General features: G+C 41.7%; 1 protein-coding gene across 11 annotated transcripts in view; it reads right to left on the reverse strand.

Moving 5' to 3' along the window:
* The window catches only part of LRCH3 (leucine rich repeats and calponin homology domain containing 3), a 151,216-nt gene that overhangs the window by 32,920 nt on the left and 100,718 nt on the right, over positions 1-17,578 (reverse strand). For 5 of the 11 annotated variants that reach the window (XM_077487690.1, XM_077487686.1, XM_077487682.1 and 2 more), the window contains exons 11-14: positions 15,431-15,514; positions 10,935-10,986; positions 10,662-10,784; positions 6,834-6,878 (exon numbers count right to left, since the gene is read on the reverse strand). In XM_077487690.1, coding sequence (XP_077343816.1) covers positions 6,834-6,878; positions 10,662-10,784; positions 10,935-10,986; positions 15,431-15,514 — 304 coding nt within the window. The remainder of the gene's footprint in view (positions 1-6,833; positions 6,879-10,661; positions 10,785-10,934; positions 10,987-15,430; positions 15,515-17,578) is intronic. The other 6 variants (XM_077487683.1, XM_077487689.1, XM_077487685.1 and 3 more) reach the window with 2 other exon arrangements.

Consider the following 17,578-nt stretch of genomic DNA (forward strand, 5'->3'; position numbering starts at 1 on the left):
AAGCAATATTTTCTCCCACTCTAAAAGACTCTAGTCTGGCCGCACCAGGAGTATGTCGTCCAGTTCTGGGCACCAGTCCTCAGGAAGGATGTGCTTGAACTGGAGAAACTCCAGAGATGGGCAACAAAGCTAATAAAGGGACTGGAGGACCTTAGTTATGAGGAAAGGTTACCATCAGTGAACTTTTTCTCTCTGGAGAAGAGACGCTTGAGAGGGGATATTATTTCAATGTACAAATACTGTACTGCTGACCCCACAATAGGGATAACACTTTTGAAGGAAAGGGAATTTAAAGAGACAGGAGGCCATTCACAAAAATTAGAAGAGAATCGGTTTAACCTTAAATTGCGTAGAGGGTTCTTTACTGCAAGAGCGGCAAGGATGTGGAATTCTCTTCCACAAGCAGTGGTTTCAGCAGGGAGCAACGATAATTTCAAGAAACTATTAGATAAGCACCTGAACAACCACAACATACAGGGATATACAATGTAATGCGGACATAAAAAGCACACACACAGGTTGGACTTTTTTCAATCTCGCCTACTATCTAACTATACAATAGCATTTCAGCCAAGATCAACAGGTATTTTCCTTACTTGTTTTTAAATTTTCAGTGAAAACGAAAGCTACCACCACATCGAAGGACTGGTAAGCTTCAATATTAAAATTTGGTTTTAGGTTTAGATATGCTTTAATACTACATAAAGTCCAAATGCATGCCAGCATTGTTTCTAAACTCTTTTAGGAGGTACCTACAAGCTGGTAATTTTTTTACTGGGCAGTAATGTAGTGAAGGTACAGGTATAACAGAAAAAAAATAAGGCAAAGTACTATATGTTCTTTGGGGACACACGGACAAAGAAAAAAAAAAAAAAAAAAAGCACCACACATCAATCGTACACCTCAACACTGAAATGAAAAACCCAAAGATTAAGGCTCCATTCACACTTGTGGGACTTGTTATGCGAATTTGGACATCAACAGCGCATGACATAACTCATTCTTTTCAATGGCACCCATTCAAATCAGTGCAACTTTGAAAAGGTGCCTGCATTACTTTGGTGCGACTTTGGTCAAGGGAAGGTAAAGTCAGATCAAAGTTGCATCAAAGTCGCACTGAAAGCGTGCAACTTTGGAGATGCTCAAATGTGAACGGAGCCTTAAAAGGCTTGTTAAACAGAAATGAAAAGCCTTCTAAACTAAACAGAGGATTTTTTATTTCTTGGAATTCAAAGAGGAACATCAGATACATAGACAATTCTGTTATTCTGGCTACAGGAGAATTTGGACACTGGCAAGAAAAACCCAGCAACCCGTCTAGTATACCCCTCCCACTCCCAGCACAACCTGCTAGTATTGACCACTTGCTGACTTCCCTATAGAAGTTTTACTTTTACAGGGTAAGATGTGATCTGGCTCTTCAGGGTAGCGGGTGCAAATGCACGCCGCCGGCTCACTCACACTGATTATATACACAGCGTGACCCAATCATGTACTCACTGGGGGGTTATTTACGAAAGGTAAATCCACTTTGCACTACAAGTGCAATCACTCTAAATCTATAGGGAGAGATCTGAAATGAGTGGAAGCTCTGCTGATTTTAACATCCATTCATGTGCAAGCTAAAATGCTGTTTTTTTTATTTTCCTTGCATATCCCCCTTGGATCAACAATGACTACTTCCAAGTGCACTTTCAGTGCAAAGTGGACTTGCTTTTAGTAAATAACCTCCAAAGTCCGCCGGCACCCGCCAATCATTTGGTAGAGGAGGCAAAATGGCAGTCTACCTATGTAAACAAGGCAGCTTGCCCTTCTGTCAGTAGGCAAGGCACAGATCCTGTGTTCCTGCAAATCAGGGACATGGATCCATGTCTTACCCTAGTAAAAGCACTTACCACTGTACAAAAACACAGGCTAGGCACACAGTCGACCCTTTGATCGCACCTCATGTTAACCCCTTCACAGCCAGTGTCATTAGTACAGTGACGGTGCATATTTTTAGCACTGATCACTATTCGTGTGTCACTGGTTCCCAAAAAAAAGTTGTAGCTAGTGTCTGATTTGTCCGCCGCAATATCGCAGTCCCACTATAAGTCGCTGATTGCTGCCATTACTAGTAAAATAAATAAAAATTCCATAAAAATATCCCATAGTTTGTCTATAACTTTTGCCAAACCAATAAACTACATTCTTTTGCCTTCATTGATTGGCACAATTGGGATATCTAAAACCAGCCCTCCTAAATGGCAGGCAACAGTGACAGAACTATAACAGGCACACATAAAAAAAACATAACTGGAAACTTAATGCAGTTCAAAGGACTGCTTGAAAGACCTTACATCAGATTAGAGCTAAACATTCATCTGGTTGTGAATGTGAGAACAGAGAACCAGATAGTAGCCTTGCAAATCTGGGAAACCATTGTCTGATGCCAAAAAGCCCTCACAGATCCAGAAGAGTGTGCCTTGACAATAAAGCTCTTTTGAGTTACAGGAGTGCACCTAATTGTGCACTACTGTGACCCAGATTCAGCCAATAGAGGGCGAAGGCTCTGCAGAGATAATAATGTTGGGATCGCTCATGCAAAACTCTCCTAAATTCAGCGCTTCATCGTTCCGTCCTTCACCATTAACCATTTCATGTAAAAATTGGCAAAAAGGGATAATAAAAAGGTGCCCAACAGTCTAAATATTTCTTTATTTCCATGTGCTCAACCCACATAGCCTCTTTACAAAGTGAACCTTCAGAGAATGGATTACAGTGCATCTGGAAAGTATTCACAGCGCTTCACTTTTTCCACAATTTGTTGTTACAACCTTATTCCAAAATGATTCAAATCATTTTCTTCAAAAATCTACAAACAATACCCCATAATGACAACCGGAAAGAAGTTTGTTTGAAATCTTTGCAAATTTATTACAAAAAAAAACCCCACGTACATAGTCTTCACAGCCTTTGGTCAATACTTTGTTGAGGCACCTTTGGTACAAATTACAGCCTTAAAGTGGCACTAAAGGTTTGATTAATAAAAAAAAAACCCACAACAAACATGTCATACCTACCTCCACTGTGCAGCTTGTTTTGCACAGAGTGGCCCCCGTTTCTTGTCTTCTGGGGTCCCTCGGAGGCTGTCTCAGCTCTTCCCCACTTCTGATACCCCCCTCTGGGAAGCGCTTTCCCAAGGGGGTTACCTTGCAGGCAGGCTCCAGAGTCCTGCATTCAGCATCCATAACCGCCAACTACAGGACTCGGCCCCAGCCCTTGTGTCATTGGAGTTAACTGACAGCAGCGCAAGCCAATGGCTGTGCTGCTATCAATCTATCCAATGAAGAGCCGAGAAGACCGAGCAAAGGAAGAGCACGTTCACGATGCAGGACTTTCCAGGGCTCAAGTATAACGGGAGGTGGGGGCTGGGGGGCCAGTGATCGTAAGATTTTTTTTTTCACCTTTTTTCATTAACCTTTACAACCCCTTTAAGTCTGAGTATGAAGCTACAAGTTTAGCACACCTATTTTTGGGCAATTTCTCCCATTCTTCTTTGCAGGACCTCTCATGTTCCATTAGATTGGATGGGGAGCGTCGGTTCGGATCTCTCCAGAGATGTTCAATTGGGTACAAGTCTGAGCTCTTGCTGGGCTACTCAAGGACATTCACAGAGTTGTCCCGTAGCCACTCCTTTGTTATCTTGGCTGTGTGCTTTGGGTCGCTGTCCTGTTGGAAGATGAACCTTCGTCCCAGTCAGAGGTCCAGAGCGCGCTGGAGAGCAGGTTTTCATCAAGTAGGTCTCTGTACATTGCTGCATTCATCTTTCCCTCGATCCTGACTAGTCTCCCAGTTCCTGCCACTGAAAAACTTCCCTGCAGCATGAGGCAGGTATTGGATATTTTGTTTCTAATGGTCTGAGAGTCCTTAAGGTCCCCTTTGGGAAACTCCAGACAGGCTGTCCTGTGCCTTTTACTTAGGAGGGGCTTCCATCTGGCCACTCCACCATACAGGCCCGATGGGTGGAGCGCTGCAGAGATGGTTGCTTTTCTGGAAGGTTCTCCTCTCTCCAAAGAGAAACACTGGAGCTCTGTCAGAATGACCATCGGGTTCTTGGTCATCTCCCTCACCAAAGCCCTTCTCCCCCAATCACTCAGTTTGGCCAGGTGGCCCACTCTAGAAAAGTCTTGGTTGTTCCAAACTTCTTCCGTTTACAGATTATGGAGGCCACTGTGCTCATTGTGACCATCAATGCTGCAGCAATTTTTATGTACCCTGCCCAAGATCTGTGCTGTGATAAAATCCTGTCTCTTAGGTCTACAGACAATTCATTGGACTTCATGGCTTGGTCTGACATGCACTGTTAATTGTGGGACCTTATATAGACAGGTGTGTGCCTTTCCAAATCATGTCAAATCAACTGAATTTAACAGAGGTGGACTCTAATCAGGTTGTAGAAACATCTCAAGGATGATCAGTGGAAACAGGATGTATCTAAGCTCAAATTTGAGTGTCATAGCAAAGGCTGTGAATACTAATGTACATGTGATTTCTTTTTATTCCCTTTTTTTATGAATTTGCAAAGATTTCAAACAAACTTACTTCATGTTGTCACTATGGGGTATAGTTTGTAGAATTTTGAGGAAAATAATGAATTTATTCAATTCTGGAAGAAGGCTGTAACCTAAACAAAATGTGGAAAAAGTAAAAGCTATGAATACTTTCCAGATGCACTGTCTATCAAAGGTGTGCCATGGCATGGGACCTGAAAAAGAATTCTGGGACTAACGTACATTAAAGGGGAGTTTCCACAAAAGAAAAAAAAAAAAAATTAAAACGTCAGCAGCTACAAATACTGCAGCTGCTAACTTTTAATAATTGGACACTTACCTGTTCCAGGGGTCAGCGATACAGAGGGATCGAAGCCCCACTAGTCCCCCCCCCCCATCGCTCGGTGGCACCAGCATTGCAACTGTGGGCACCCACTGCGCATGCACGAGCGACGCCGCGATTGGCCGCGCAGTCATCTGGGACCTGTAACGTGTCCCAGATGACTGACAGGAGGGAGGGGGCAGAACCGAGCCCTTCCTGTGCCGAGGGGAATTGATGTCACCAGCCCAGGCACTGAAGAAGGCAGACTACAAGCGACCCCCTAGCAACAAGCATTTAGAGGTGAGGTCCACTTTTTTCCCCAAATGTTTTTTTTTCTTTTTAGGAATTTTAACGATTTTTTTTTTTCTGTGGAACACCACTTTAAGGTCTGAAAGGTACCACTATGCAGAACCCAGTGCTATAAAAACTTTTTCGAAGCTAGCTCTGCAATCATCCAGACCAGTGGAGTTCAGGTTGGGCCTCCTAAGCCATTGCTGAGGATATGGCAATTCAAAATATCTGTGTATAGAGACCAGCGCAAGCAGTCTGTATAGAGATTTTAAATGAAAACATTTTGACAGAAAATGGACTGGTAAAAATGGTTACATTTCTTAGAGAAAAAAAGATATCTATCCCCATTTTACACTAGAAAAAAAAAAATGTATGTATGCTGAGTGTGGGAGGGGTTATATTGAACTGGTAACAGCTTGTTTTCCAGTGTCCGAATCCTCCTGTAGATTACAGTATAACCAAATTGTCCCATTTCCCTCAATGAAGAGGCAATAAATCTCAATTTCCAGTGTATTATCAGATTTACACACAGGATACCACTCTCAAAGCTGAACAAGTGAAAACATTTTTGAGCACACATCACTTCGTCACATAAGTTGAATCTAATAAAAGTGCATCCATGTTCTGCTGAAAGTCCTCCCTCCAATGATGATGGGTACTCCCCACAGCAATGATCTGATGCTGCAAGGGGTTACAAGCAGCAACTGTGAAGGAGCTATTCATCCTCCCCTTCATGACCTTGTCAACTCACAAAACCAGTGTTGTTCTTCTAGCATGCAAGGCATTTCATCAGAGTCGTTTAGCTTTAAACTAACCCAATATACAAATTTAACACAACTTATGCTATGAAAGCAAGATTGTATACCATAAATTATATATCTCACAACGGATGCAGTTTTTAAACTGTTACTGGGCTCACAGACAATAACCATATCCTTGGAGAACTATACATTTGTTGACCAATAAGCCTGAAAGAATATAGTTCATATAATTTGAATATACTGTGCCTATAAGAAGTTTTTACCCCCTTGGACAGTCTATGGCAAAAGCCGAACTAAGAAATAACTTTGTAAACTAAACCTATCCAGTCATTACAAATAAGAAAGCTGCATTCCTGTCTTTGAAGGTGCAGGCTGTGGGGCTGTAATTCTTAAGCTGGCCATAGACGGTTTGAATCTCAGTTGGTTCAGCAGGGACTGGCCAAGATTCGAACCATGCAGGGGCAGGGTGATTGTACCCATGTTGATCAATCAACTTGGGTACAGCCAGTCTGTTGGGTTTAACATGCGATTACTGTTAGAGGCCATTATAGCCAATAGCAGTAATCACTGTGTTCTGGCAGAGATGGCTCTGCGGGAGGGATTCCCCCATTAACTGAGATGTGGGTGCATAAAAGAAAAATCGCTGTCTATGGCTGGCTTTATCCTTACTTTACGATCCTGTGACTCACTGACCCAGCACAAGTTTGAGCTCATCAGAGGTCACAATAGCCTAATTGATTGATCAAAGCTTTATAGTAGAATAAAACAGAAAATATAAGCAATACCAGGATGGTAAGGCAAACTAGAACAAGGCTGTTTTTTACCAGGGATCTGTGGAACTAAACCCAATATAATAAAGACTAATAATAGCCTCAACAGCTGATTAGAGATGGCTAAACAAGGACAACTATATGCGATTTAACATACCTCATTATCCAATGGGCTCCGTTTCTCTGGACTCAGTGCTTTCTGCTAAAAGAAAATAAAACGCTGAATTGGTTAGCTCCACCATATACTGGAAGTATAAATCAACAAAGTAAGCAAGACTTGCAGCACCTCTTGCTAGATCAGGACATAAAATTAACTTCCCTTGGCCATTTTTTTGATGAAGTTCTCGCAGGAAAGTTATTTGATTTCAGAACTGCTCTTAAATCAGTCGAAAAATATAAAAAAATAATTATGATGCGTATCAATAAGACTTCTTAGGGCCAGTTCACACCATAGAAAAGCAGTCCGGATGCATCCCAAATTATTTTCTGCATGTGCGTTCTTGCCGCAGTCCAGTGCATCCTCCCTCCCCTTTTTCTTAACCACTTTCAGACCGGACCATTTTGCTGGCTTAAGACCAGACCACTTTTTGCGATTCGGCACTGCGTCGCTTTAACTGACAATTGCGTGGTCGTGCTATGTGGCTCCCAAACAAAATTGACGTCCTTTTTACCCCCACAAATAGAGCTTTCTTTTAGTGGTATTTGATCATCCCTGCAGTTTTTATTTTTTGCACTATAAAACAAAAATAGAGCGACAATTTTTGAAAAAAAAAAAAGGAAGGAAAATATGTGCTCCTTAAACCATCTGCTTCAACGCAAACCCTGAGATCACTGAACTTATGAGTAACAATGATGGATCATCAATTATACATGCCAGTAATTAAACACCATGTAGCAAGGCAGTTTTACTTTTTTCCATTTGCAACTGATCTATAACAGGACAGTTATGCAGGTCATTAAAAGTGCAATATGCAAAGCTGGTCAAATATAATTACAGAAACCTAGGTATTCCATCCGACCTACTTAAAGTAGCCCTGCCTATCATGGAAATGTTCTACACTGGCTGCAGGATTAAACCGTAGGAACTTGCTGGTGCTTACACATACCTTTAAACATCGTCTCAAATACCTCCAAAAAAATTAATTACAGAGTTGCTCTAGCATAACAGAAGGAGAGGACTGGCCTACCATTTTCCCACAACTCAAACCTTCCTATTAGTAGACATGCTTAACCAACACAGAGATGGATTAATAGGAAGTTGTCAGAGGTAGGCAAGGAGTGGGACAATCAGGAAATGAAGTTTAGCCCTTTCATGCCTAAGACTATTTCTGACAAGTTAAGATCCGTATTTTTTGTTAGAAAATTACTTAGAACCCCCAAACATCATAATATACATCATAATTATATGACACACACACACACTATTTTTTAGCAGAGACTCTAGAAAATAAAATAGCAATTGTTGCAATATTTTATGTCACACAATATTTGTGCAGCAAATTAGTGGTTTTAAATTCAACTTTTTGGGAAAAGGGAAACTCATGAAGTTTAAAAAAATGAAAGTAAAGTTAGCCCAATTTTTTTATATAATGTGAAAGATTATGTTACGCCAAACACGTCACACTTCATAATTGCATGCACTCGTGGAATGGCGACAAACGACGGTACCTAAAAATCTCCATAGGCGACGCTTTATTTTTTACAGTTACCAGGTTAGAGTTAGGAGGTCTAGCGCTAGAATTATTGGTCTTGCTCCGATGATCGCAGCGATACCTCACATGTGTGATTTGAACACCGTTTACATATGCGGGAGCGACTTCCATATGCGTTTTCTTTGGCGCTTTAAAAAAATGTTTTTATTTTATTTCTATATTATTAAATTGTGGTTTTTTTTTGTTTTTTTAATTTGTTCACTTTTATTTCTGTGACAAGGAATGTAAACATCCCTTGTGACAGTAATAGGTGGTGACAAGTACTCTTTATGGAGGGATACAATCCCTCCTTTGCACTTCAAAGTATTCAGATCGCTGAAAACTGCGAATCTGAATACTGTATATGGTTTTAAAATCAGGCGCCATTGTCAGCCGAGAAAATCATAAGTGACGCCTGCAGGCATCATCCCGGTATACCCCCCGAAAGTCGAATATACAGTATTATACTATATATATATATATGTTATCCATTATTAACAGTTCTACTTTGAGGGAAAATTCTACATTAGCAAAGTACCCAGCAGGTTTAAAATGATATTATATATATATATATATATATATATATATATATATACATATATATACACACACACATATACATACACACACACCCTGGCAGAAGTTGTGAAATTTTGCCATTAAAGCGCTGCTGACTTAACAGACGCTAACCTGTTCCACAGTCCAGCGATGCGGCCGCATGGAGCCCCGCTCCTCTCCCTGGCACATCCATTGGAACTGTGGGCACCCGGCCGTGCCGGCTTGCGGCTTCACGGCCGGTGCATGCACTCTCCCAGTGGAAGTCAATCTTCTGGGACCTGTCACATGTCCCAGAAGATTGTAGAGAGGGAGGGGCCGCCTAGGGGAGAGGAGTCGCCGCCTAGGTGGCCCGTGTGCGGAAGGAGTAAGTGGGACAGGAAGTCGCTCTATAAAGTAGTTAAAAACAACCACACCATCTTTTTACAGAGCAGCCTGTATTTCTCCTGAGGTTACCTGTGGGTTTTCCTTTGTATCCCGAACAGTTCCTGTGGCAGTCGTGGCTGAAATCTCTCTTGATCTACCTGACCTTGGCTTGGTATCAAGAGATCCCCAAATTTTCAACTTAAGTGATTGAACAGCACTGACTGGCATATTCAAGGCTTTGGATATCTTCTCATATCCTTTTCCATCTTTGTAAAGTTTCATTACCTTGTTACACAGGCTTTTTGACTGTTCTTTTCTACCTCCCCTCATGGCTCAGTGTCTAGACTGCTTAGTGTATCCATATGAGAGCTAACAAACTCATTGACTATTTATACGCACACTCTAATTGTAATTCAAAAAGCCATAAATGAGGGAAAGTAACCTTTAATTGCCATTTTAACCTGTGTGTGCCACCGTCTGTACCAAGGCCAAACATTCCAGGGTATGTAAACTTTATCAGGGCCATTTGGGTGAATTTGGTTATGATTTAAAAAGGATACAAAAAAAGTATGTGATAATAAATGGCTTCATGTGATTGCCATCCTTAAATAAAAGACAGTTTTTTGATCATGATCAGTCATATTAATTTCACAATTTCCGCCAGGGTATGCAAACTTGAACACAACTGTGTGTGTACATTTATATATCTATATCTATATATAAGCAGCTATACCGCACCTGATCTCTGGTGCTGTCCCTCACACTCATGAATTCAACATCATTAAACCCACATCCCTTTAGTCCAGGGCATCAAGGTTCTGCCTACCACTGAGATCACAGAATAATGCTACAGAAAGTGGCTCCACATAACTATGTTGGGCTTTGGCTTGCAGCCTTCGCCTCTGCAGTGGTGACCAAAAAAAAAAAAAAAAAAATGATGCTTTATTTTTTAGCCTACCTTCTCTGGAGTGCCTTCTCCCTATTTTACTGTGAAGAATCCTTGAGTTTTACTATAGATCAGACCTAATGGTTTTCTAAAAGAGTATATTAAGATTTTTCTCTCTTTTCGGTTCCAACAGCATCCAAGAGATTCTCATGCCTCTTGCAGCATTTAACATAAATCAAGTTACAGCAGGATCAAAAAGGGAGTACATGTGCTGTAACATCTACAGCAGAGGGGTTAACAAGGAACTGGTGAGGGAAAAGGCAAGGCTAAAAATTTGACCACGATTATATCCACCAGCAGCTTCTAAAACCTTAAACCGCAGTACTAATTACATTTTTAATAGAAAAAAATATATATATATTTTTTTAATTTAATTCTTCCACTATCAAATTGTTGTTTAAATGCCATGAACACAGCAGTGACTTACGTTTAAAGAGTCTGAGTGTGTTAAACTGTCCCTTATCCTCTGCTCCTCATACTGCTGGGCTGCTAGTTGTGCCTCCCTCCTGGTGGATTCTAGCAAATCTCGCCTACGCTGGTCTGTATCCGTCTATGGAACCCAAAGAAGTGGAGGTGGTGGAGGTTAGATGCAGAAAAGCAAGTATTAGTGAACAAGAAGCTCATGTACATAAACCAAAGAACTGCCATGCAAAACACAAGGACCCCAAATGATTTATTTTTATGCAACTAGTAGCTTTACCTGGTTAGAACTTTTTGTCAGTGCAATAAGATACATAGCATCCAACTGAGACCTAAAAAGCAAAAATATGTTGCGTTAAAAAGCAATGATAGAACAGGGAACTGCAAACATGAAATGGGTATCAATACATAGCACATACAGTGCCTTTAAAAAGTATTCATACACTGACATTTTTCACATTTTGTCATGTCACAACTAATGTAAACATATGTTATTGGGACTTTTTGTGATAGACCAATACAAAGTGGCACATAATTGTGAAGTGGAAGGAAAATGATGAATGATTTTCAAAATGGTTTACACAAATATCTGAAAAGTGTGGCGTGCATTTGCATTCATCCCCCTTAGGCCAGGTTCACACTGGTATGACACGACAGTCGTACAACTGTGGATCAGACTTTGCCCTGCGACTTGAAGTCCGACTTCAATGAACAGGGATCCGACTTTGTTCCCGACAATACCAGGCACTTTGTGTCTGGTATGAAACTTTAGGGGAAACTCCATGCCAAATGAAAGAAAAAAAAATAAACAGCATGGTATTTCTCTCCAAGACCATACCAGGCCCTTCAGGCTGGTATGGATTTTAAAGGGAACCCTCCCGCCACAAAAAAAGGCGTGGGGTCCCAGCCAAATTCCGTACCAGACCCTTATCCAAGTACGCAGTCGGGCAGCTCAGGAAATGGGGTGAGGACAAACGAATGACCCCCGCCGCCTCCCCCCCCCCTCCTGAACCGTACCAGGCCACATAGCTTGCACATGAGGGTATGGGTGCTTTGGGGGGGGGGGGGGGGGGCTGGCAGTAGAGGGAGAAGAGCCGGAAAGGGAAGAAGAAATCAAAAGACGCAGGGCTGATTTAATAAATTACTATGGTCAAAAACCTGTGTACTGTTTTTATTTTTGACACTTTTCTTAGGTGAATGGGAAGGGGTACAATGTACCCCATACTCAATCACATAGGGTGGGGGGCTGGAATCTGGGGGGGCACCCTTGTTAAAAGGGGCATCCAGATTCCGATAAGCTCCTCCACCCGCAGACCCCGACAACCACTGCCCAGGGTTGTCAGGAAGAAGCCCTTGTCCCCATCAGCATGGGGACAAGGTTCTTTGGGGTGGAGGGTGCAGGGCCCCCCCACCCCTAAAGCACCCACATCCCCATGTTAAGGGCAGATGGCCTGGTATGGTTCACCCCCTTTACTGACCTGTTGGGCTGCGTGCTCCGATAAGGGTTTTTTGTTTGGCTTTCTTTGGACGTAGGTGTTCCCCTTAACATCCATACCAGACTGAAGGGCCTGGTATGGTCATGGAGGGGGAACCTCATGCATTTTCACATTTCACATGCCAAAGTCAGATCAGTTAAGACGATGATCCCACTTCAATGATATTCAATGGGTTGAAGTAGGATCAAAGTCAGACCAAAGTCAGGAAACTTTTTCAAAGTCAGATCAACTTGTGTTAGACCAGTTAAAATTGGCTCTCATAGGGAACCATTGATTTGCACACGTCATGCAACATGAGCTCCCAATGGCAGCGAACTTTAATTCCGCTTTAATAGTTATATAGTAGGCGAGGTTGAAAAAAAAAAAAAAAAAAAGACACAAGTCCAACCTGTGTGTGCTTTTGTGTCAGTATTAAATTTGATCTCAGTATACAGCTGTTCTGTGAAGCCCTCAGGAGGTTTGTAAGAGAACCTTAGTGAAAAAACAGCATCATGAAGGCCAAGTAACACCAGACAGGTCAGGGATAAAGTTGTGGAGAATTTGAAAGCAGGGTTAGGTTATAAAAAATATCACACACTTTGAAAATCTCAAGGAGCACTGTTCAATCCATCATCCGAAAATGGAAAAAGTATGGCACAACTGCAAACTGACCAAGACATGGCCATCGAAATAAACTGACAGGCAGCGCAAGGAGAGCATCAGAAGCAGCCAAGAGGCCCATGGTAACTCTGGAGGAACTGCAGAGATCCGCAGCTCAGGTAGGAGAAGATGTCCACAGGACAAATATTAGTTGTGCACTCCACAAATCTGGTCATTGTGGAAGAGTGGCAAGAAGAAAGCCATTGTTGAAAGAAAGCCCTAAGTCTCATTTGCAGGAAGCCATGTGGGGACACAGCCATCATGTATGTGGAAGATGCTCTGGTCAGATGAGATCAAAATTGAACTTTTTGGCCTAAAAGCAAAACGCCAATTATGGCAGAAAACGAACACACCATCCCCACCGTGAAACATGGTGGTGGCAAAATCATGTGGGAATGCTTTTCTTGAGCAGGGACAGGGAAGCTGGTCAGAGTTGATGGGAATATGGATGGAGCCAAATACAGGGCAAGCTTAGAAAAAAGCTGTTAGAGTCTACAAAAGACTTGAGACTGAGGCAGAGGTTCACCTTCCAGCACGACAGCTCCCTAAACATACAGCCAGAGCTTCAATGGAATGGTTTCGAGCATATTCATGTGTCAGAATGAACCAGTCAAAGACCAGACCTAAATCCAATTGAGAATCTGTGGCATGACTTGAAAATTGCTGTTCACAGACGCTATCCATCCAATCTGACAGAGCTTGAGCTATTTTGCAAAGAAAAATGGGCAAAAATTTCACTCTAGATGTGCAAAGCTGGTAGAGACATCCCCAAAAAGACTTGCAGCGAAAAGGTGATTCTACAAAAATTGACTCAGGCTGAATACAAATGCACGCTACACTATTCACATATTTGTAAAACAAAAATTTGAAAAAAAACATTTATCATTTGCCTTCCACTTTACAATTGTGTTGGTCTATCACATAAAATCACAATAAAATACATTTACGTTTTTGGTTTTAACATGACAAAATGTTACAACCAATGTGGAATAAGGGGTATGAAAACACTTTTTGCCCCTATATTGGGTTTATAAACTGGGACAGCAGTGGAGTTTAACTTCTTGCCGACCAGCTGCCTTCATTATAATGCGGCAGGTTGGCAAGGCTGTGCGAATCGCCGTAGGTGTACATTGGCCACTTTAAGAGCTCTAGGGGGGGTGTGCCGGTGGCCGTGATCGCTCCACAGAGAGCCAGAATGGGCTCTGTCTATGTAAACAGATACCAGTTCTGTCAAGTATTTGATCCCAAAGCAAAATATGACTTCATACTTGGCGGAGAAACCCATGTTAGCAAGCACAGAGTTAAGATGTTTCTTGTAGTTAGTGATCAGGTTTGCACACATCTCAGGAGGGATTTTGGTGCACTCTTTTACAGATCTTTTTTAAATGCTTAAAGTGATTGTAATGTCCCGTTTTAAAAATAAAACAAACATGTTATACTTGGAAACTTGGGGCTGTTTCTATGCTAAAGGTACAGGCTTACTTTGCTGCATTTAGGGGCCAATGGACGGGGCCATGTATTGTAAAGTCTTGGAGGAGAGTCTTTTTACCTCAGCTATAACACTGAAGATGGGTTGTGGATGGGTCTTCTGGCATGACTATGACCCAAAAACATACCGCCAAGGCAACAAAGGAGTGGCTCAAGAAGAAGCACATTAAAGTCTTGGAGTGGCATAGTCTGTCTCCAGACCTCAATCCTATAGAAAATTTATGGAAGGAGATGAAACTGAGTTGCCAAGAGACAGCCAAGAAACCTTAAGGATTAGGAGAAGATTAGGAGTGGACCAAAATCCCTCCTGAGACCTGCGCAATCCTGGTCACCAACTACAAGAAACGTCTTACCTCTGTGCTTGCCAACAAGGGTTTCTCCACCAAGTACTAAGTCATGTTTTGCTTAGGGATCAAAAACTGATTTTATTCACTGAACTACAAATTAATTTATAGAATTGGTTTGTTTCTGGATTGTTGGTCAATATTCTGTCTCTATCATTTAAAACACACCTACAATAAAAATGTATAGACCTCTCATTTCTTTGTAAGTGGGGAAACTTATAAGCTGCAGGTATCAAATAATTTTACCCACTGTAGAACCATTCCCTGATCTCCTCTACACAGAATAAATCTTGAAGTGCTTAGCTCTGAGCACTTAAAGGTGTGTGTATCCTGAAAACAGCCATCTTTTATATTTAGCGGAAATGTGTGCTTTAAAAGGTAATTGCAGTATAACTTTTGCTAAAAATATAGATTTGGTAAACAGTTGTGCAAATTGTGTGTGATAAAAATTAAAAACACTGGGGGGGAAAAAAAAAAAAAAGCTGGTCCAGAAACGATAAGTGTTAACCCATAGGCGTCCCCAGTATGCAAATATACTGCCTTTTGGCGGGTGGGCCTTGGTGCCAAGAGGCCGCATATTTGCTTACCAATTAGCAGACACATCTGTGCCGAGAGAGCATGTTACCGATGACCAACGGAAAGCTCCAATCGCTTCTTGCATTTAGGCGCTTTCTGATCATGTGACCTCCATGACAGCCAATCATGGTGGTCACATGATCATAAACCCCGCCCACCACATGAAATCCCTTAAAGGGCCGGGTGACGCCAGGTGCAGAGGGGTTAAACTTCTTATTTATTGTCCACTTTACCTCTCATTTTGGCTGCGAGGAGATGGCTGCCTTTGTCTATTTGTTAAACTCAGAGATTCTGGTCTTCTTGGCTCTTCTGAGATTCTAAATAAAAAATAAATAAAAAGTTAGACTTGCCGGTAACTTGTTTTTCCGAGAGTCTTTCAGGACAGCACCTGAGTCGCTCCACCCACTTCCCCACAGGAAACATCACTTCCAAACTTAAAAAGGAGGCTTCTCCCCACAGCTCATCAGTTGTAGCAGAGTACCCCTGGCCCAAGCTGGAACACATCAGAATATGGTTAGTCACAGCATAAAAACAACAAGGGTGGGTCTTTGCTGTCCTGAAAGACTCTTGGAAAACAAGTTACCATTAAGGCTAACTTGAATTTTCCCTAAACTTCTTTCAGGACAGCACCTGAGAGGATAAATGAGACCAACTAGGGAGGGACAATAGCCTGCAGGACCTTTCTGCCAAATGGCTGATCACCTGGTAACTTGACCACGTGGCCCCTTACAAATTTGATCTGGGGTGGCACCAGCTTTTCTGCTCATGTAGTGGCCAAAGCTCTAGTAGAGTGTTCAGTACAGAATTCTGCTCACATCCAAGTTGTGGAATAGACTTCTTTGTCCCCGAAAGGTTTGAACAGAAAGTTGGCAGGATAATTTCCTGGGACCGGTTATGAATTGAACCTACTTTTGACGGTGAGAGCAGTCAATGTCTACTTAAAGGCGATTGCTCAGATTCGGAAACCGGTTGTTTTTATTCATGTTGCCTGAAAGTTCTAAAGGAGGACAGGCAGCATAGAAATCTACTATTCTAAATAGATTCAACAAGTAATCACTCAAGCTCATGGTTAAGAGGTGGTTTCCACCCCCTCAAATCAAAACGCACTTCTCTAGGGCTGTTGGTACTTCCTAGGCAGTGCATCACCAAGCCTTCATGGCTCAAATCTGCAAGACCGCAACTTGGTCTTCAGTCTATATATTTACCAGATTCTATCAAATAGATGTAAAAGGTCATGAGGATATCTCCTCTGGGCGCAGTGTACTGCAGGCTGCAGTATTAGTCCTCTAGTCTCGTATTGCCCTACTTTTTGTTGTTTCTCCCTCCCTTCAGTTGACATTGCATGGGACATCCCACATAGTAACTACTATGGCTCTGTGCCCCGTGATGTACGATAAGAAAATAGGATTTTTAAAACAGCTTACCTGTAAAATCCCTTTCTTTGAAGTACATCACGGGACACAGAGGTTTCCTTCCCTTGTTTGGTATACACGTTTATTTATTTGCTACAAAACAGATACCCCCAGTAGTGGGAGGGGTTATATAGGGAGTGCACTTTTTATCTTAGGGCGTGCCAGTGTCCATCACCTGAAGGCGGCCCATAAGCCACATAGTAACTACTATGGCTCTGTGTCCTGTGATGTATGATAAGAAAAAAAACTGAGGTAGAACAAAATGAAGAACTTTCTATATACCATCATTGTTGTAAAGATATACAGTAGAAACCGTGACTGTATCTATATGAAAATAACATGTGTTGTCCCAAGACAAATAGGTTTTCATAGGATATGCAGGAGTCATGTATTTATCCATATAAACATTCATTGTGCGCAATATTAAATGAATCAAATTTATACTAAATGTATTCTATTTTGTACCAATTGCCAGGGTCCCTGGACAATAGAGACATGTATTCAAAAGCCCCAATATATAGATACATATCCATTATAAAAGAAAACATTTTCTTTTAACAAATAGTTTAGAATATATTCTCTGTCCTCAGACCCATCTGAAGATATTACCTGAGCTTACCAGGTAAAATCACTGAAATTCTACAAACCAATGTAGAATAAGCCAAACCTTCTAGGCTGAGCTTATGATAATTTTATAACCTTATTGTCCCAGATGGCAAAAAGGGGGTTAGGATCATAGAGAAGGGATCAGACCCACACGCCGGATACACCACTAGATGATCAAGAAGTCTGCTGATATTTGACTACTCCCCATCTTGCTGGACCTTGTGACTGGAACCACTCGATGTAGTTAAATATTGGCGGACGTCTTCCCTTTTTAAACTGTTGGCAAGATACAGATCATACAATTCTTAATTATCTTTTCTCTCAAAATTGTAGGAATTATATTTGATCGTTTATGTATTGACA

Source organism: Lithobates pipiens, unplaced genomic scaffold, assembly GCF_037356315.1.
Source record: "Lithobates pipiens isolate NorthernLeopardFrog02 unplaced genomic scaffold, aLitPip1_a1.2 Scaffold_18, whole genome shotgun sequence".
Lineage (NCBI taxonomy): Eukaryota > Metazoa > Chordata > Amphibia > Anura > Ranidae > Lithobates > Lithobates pipiens.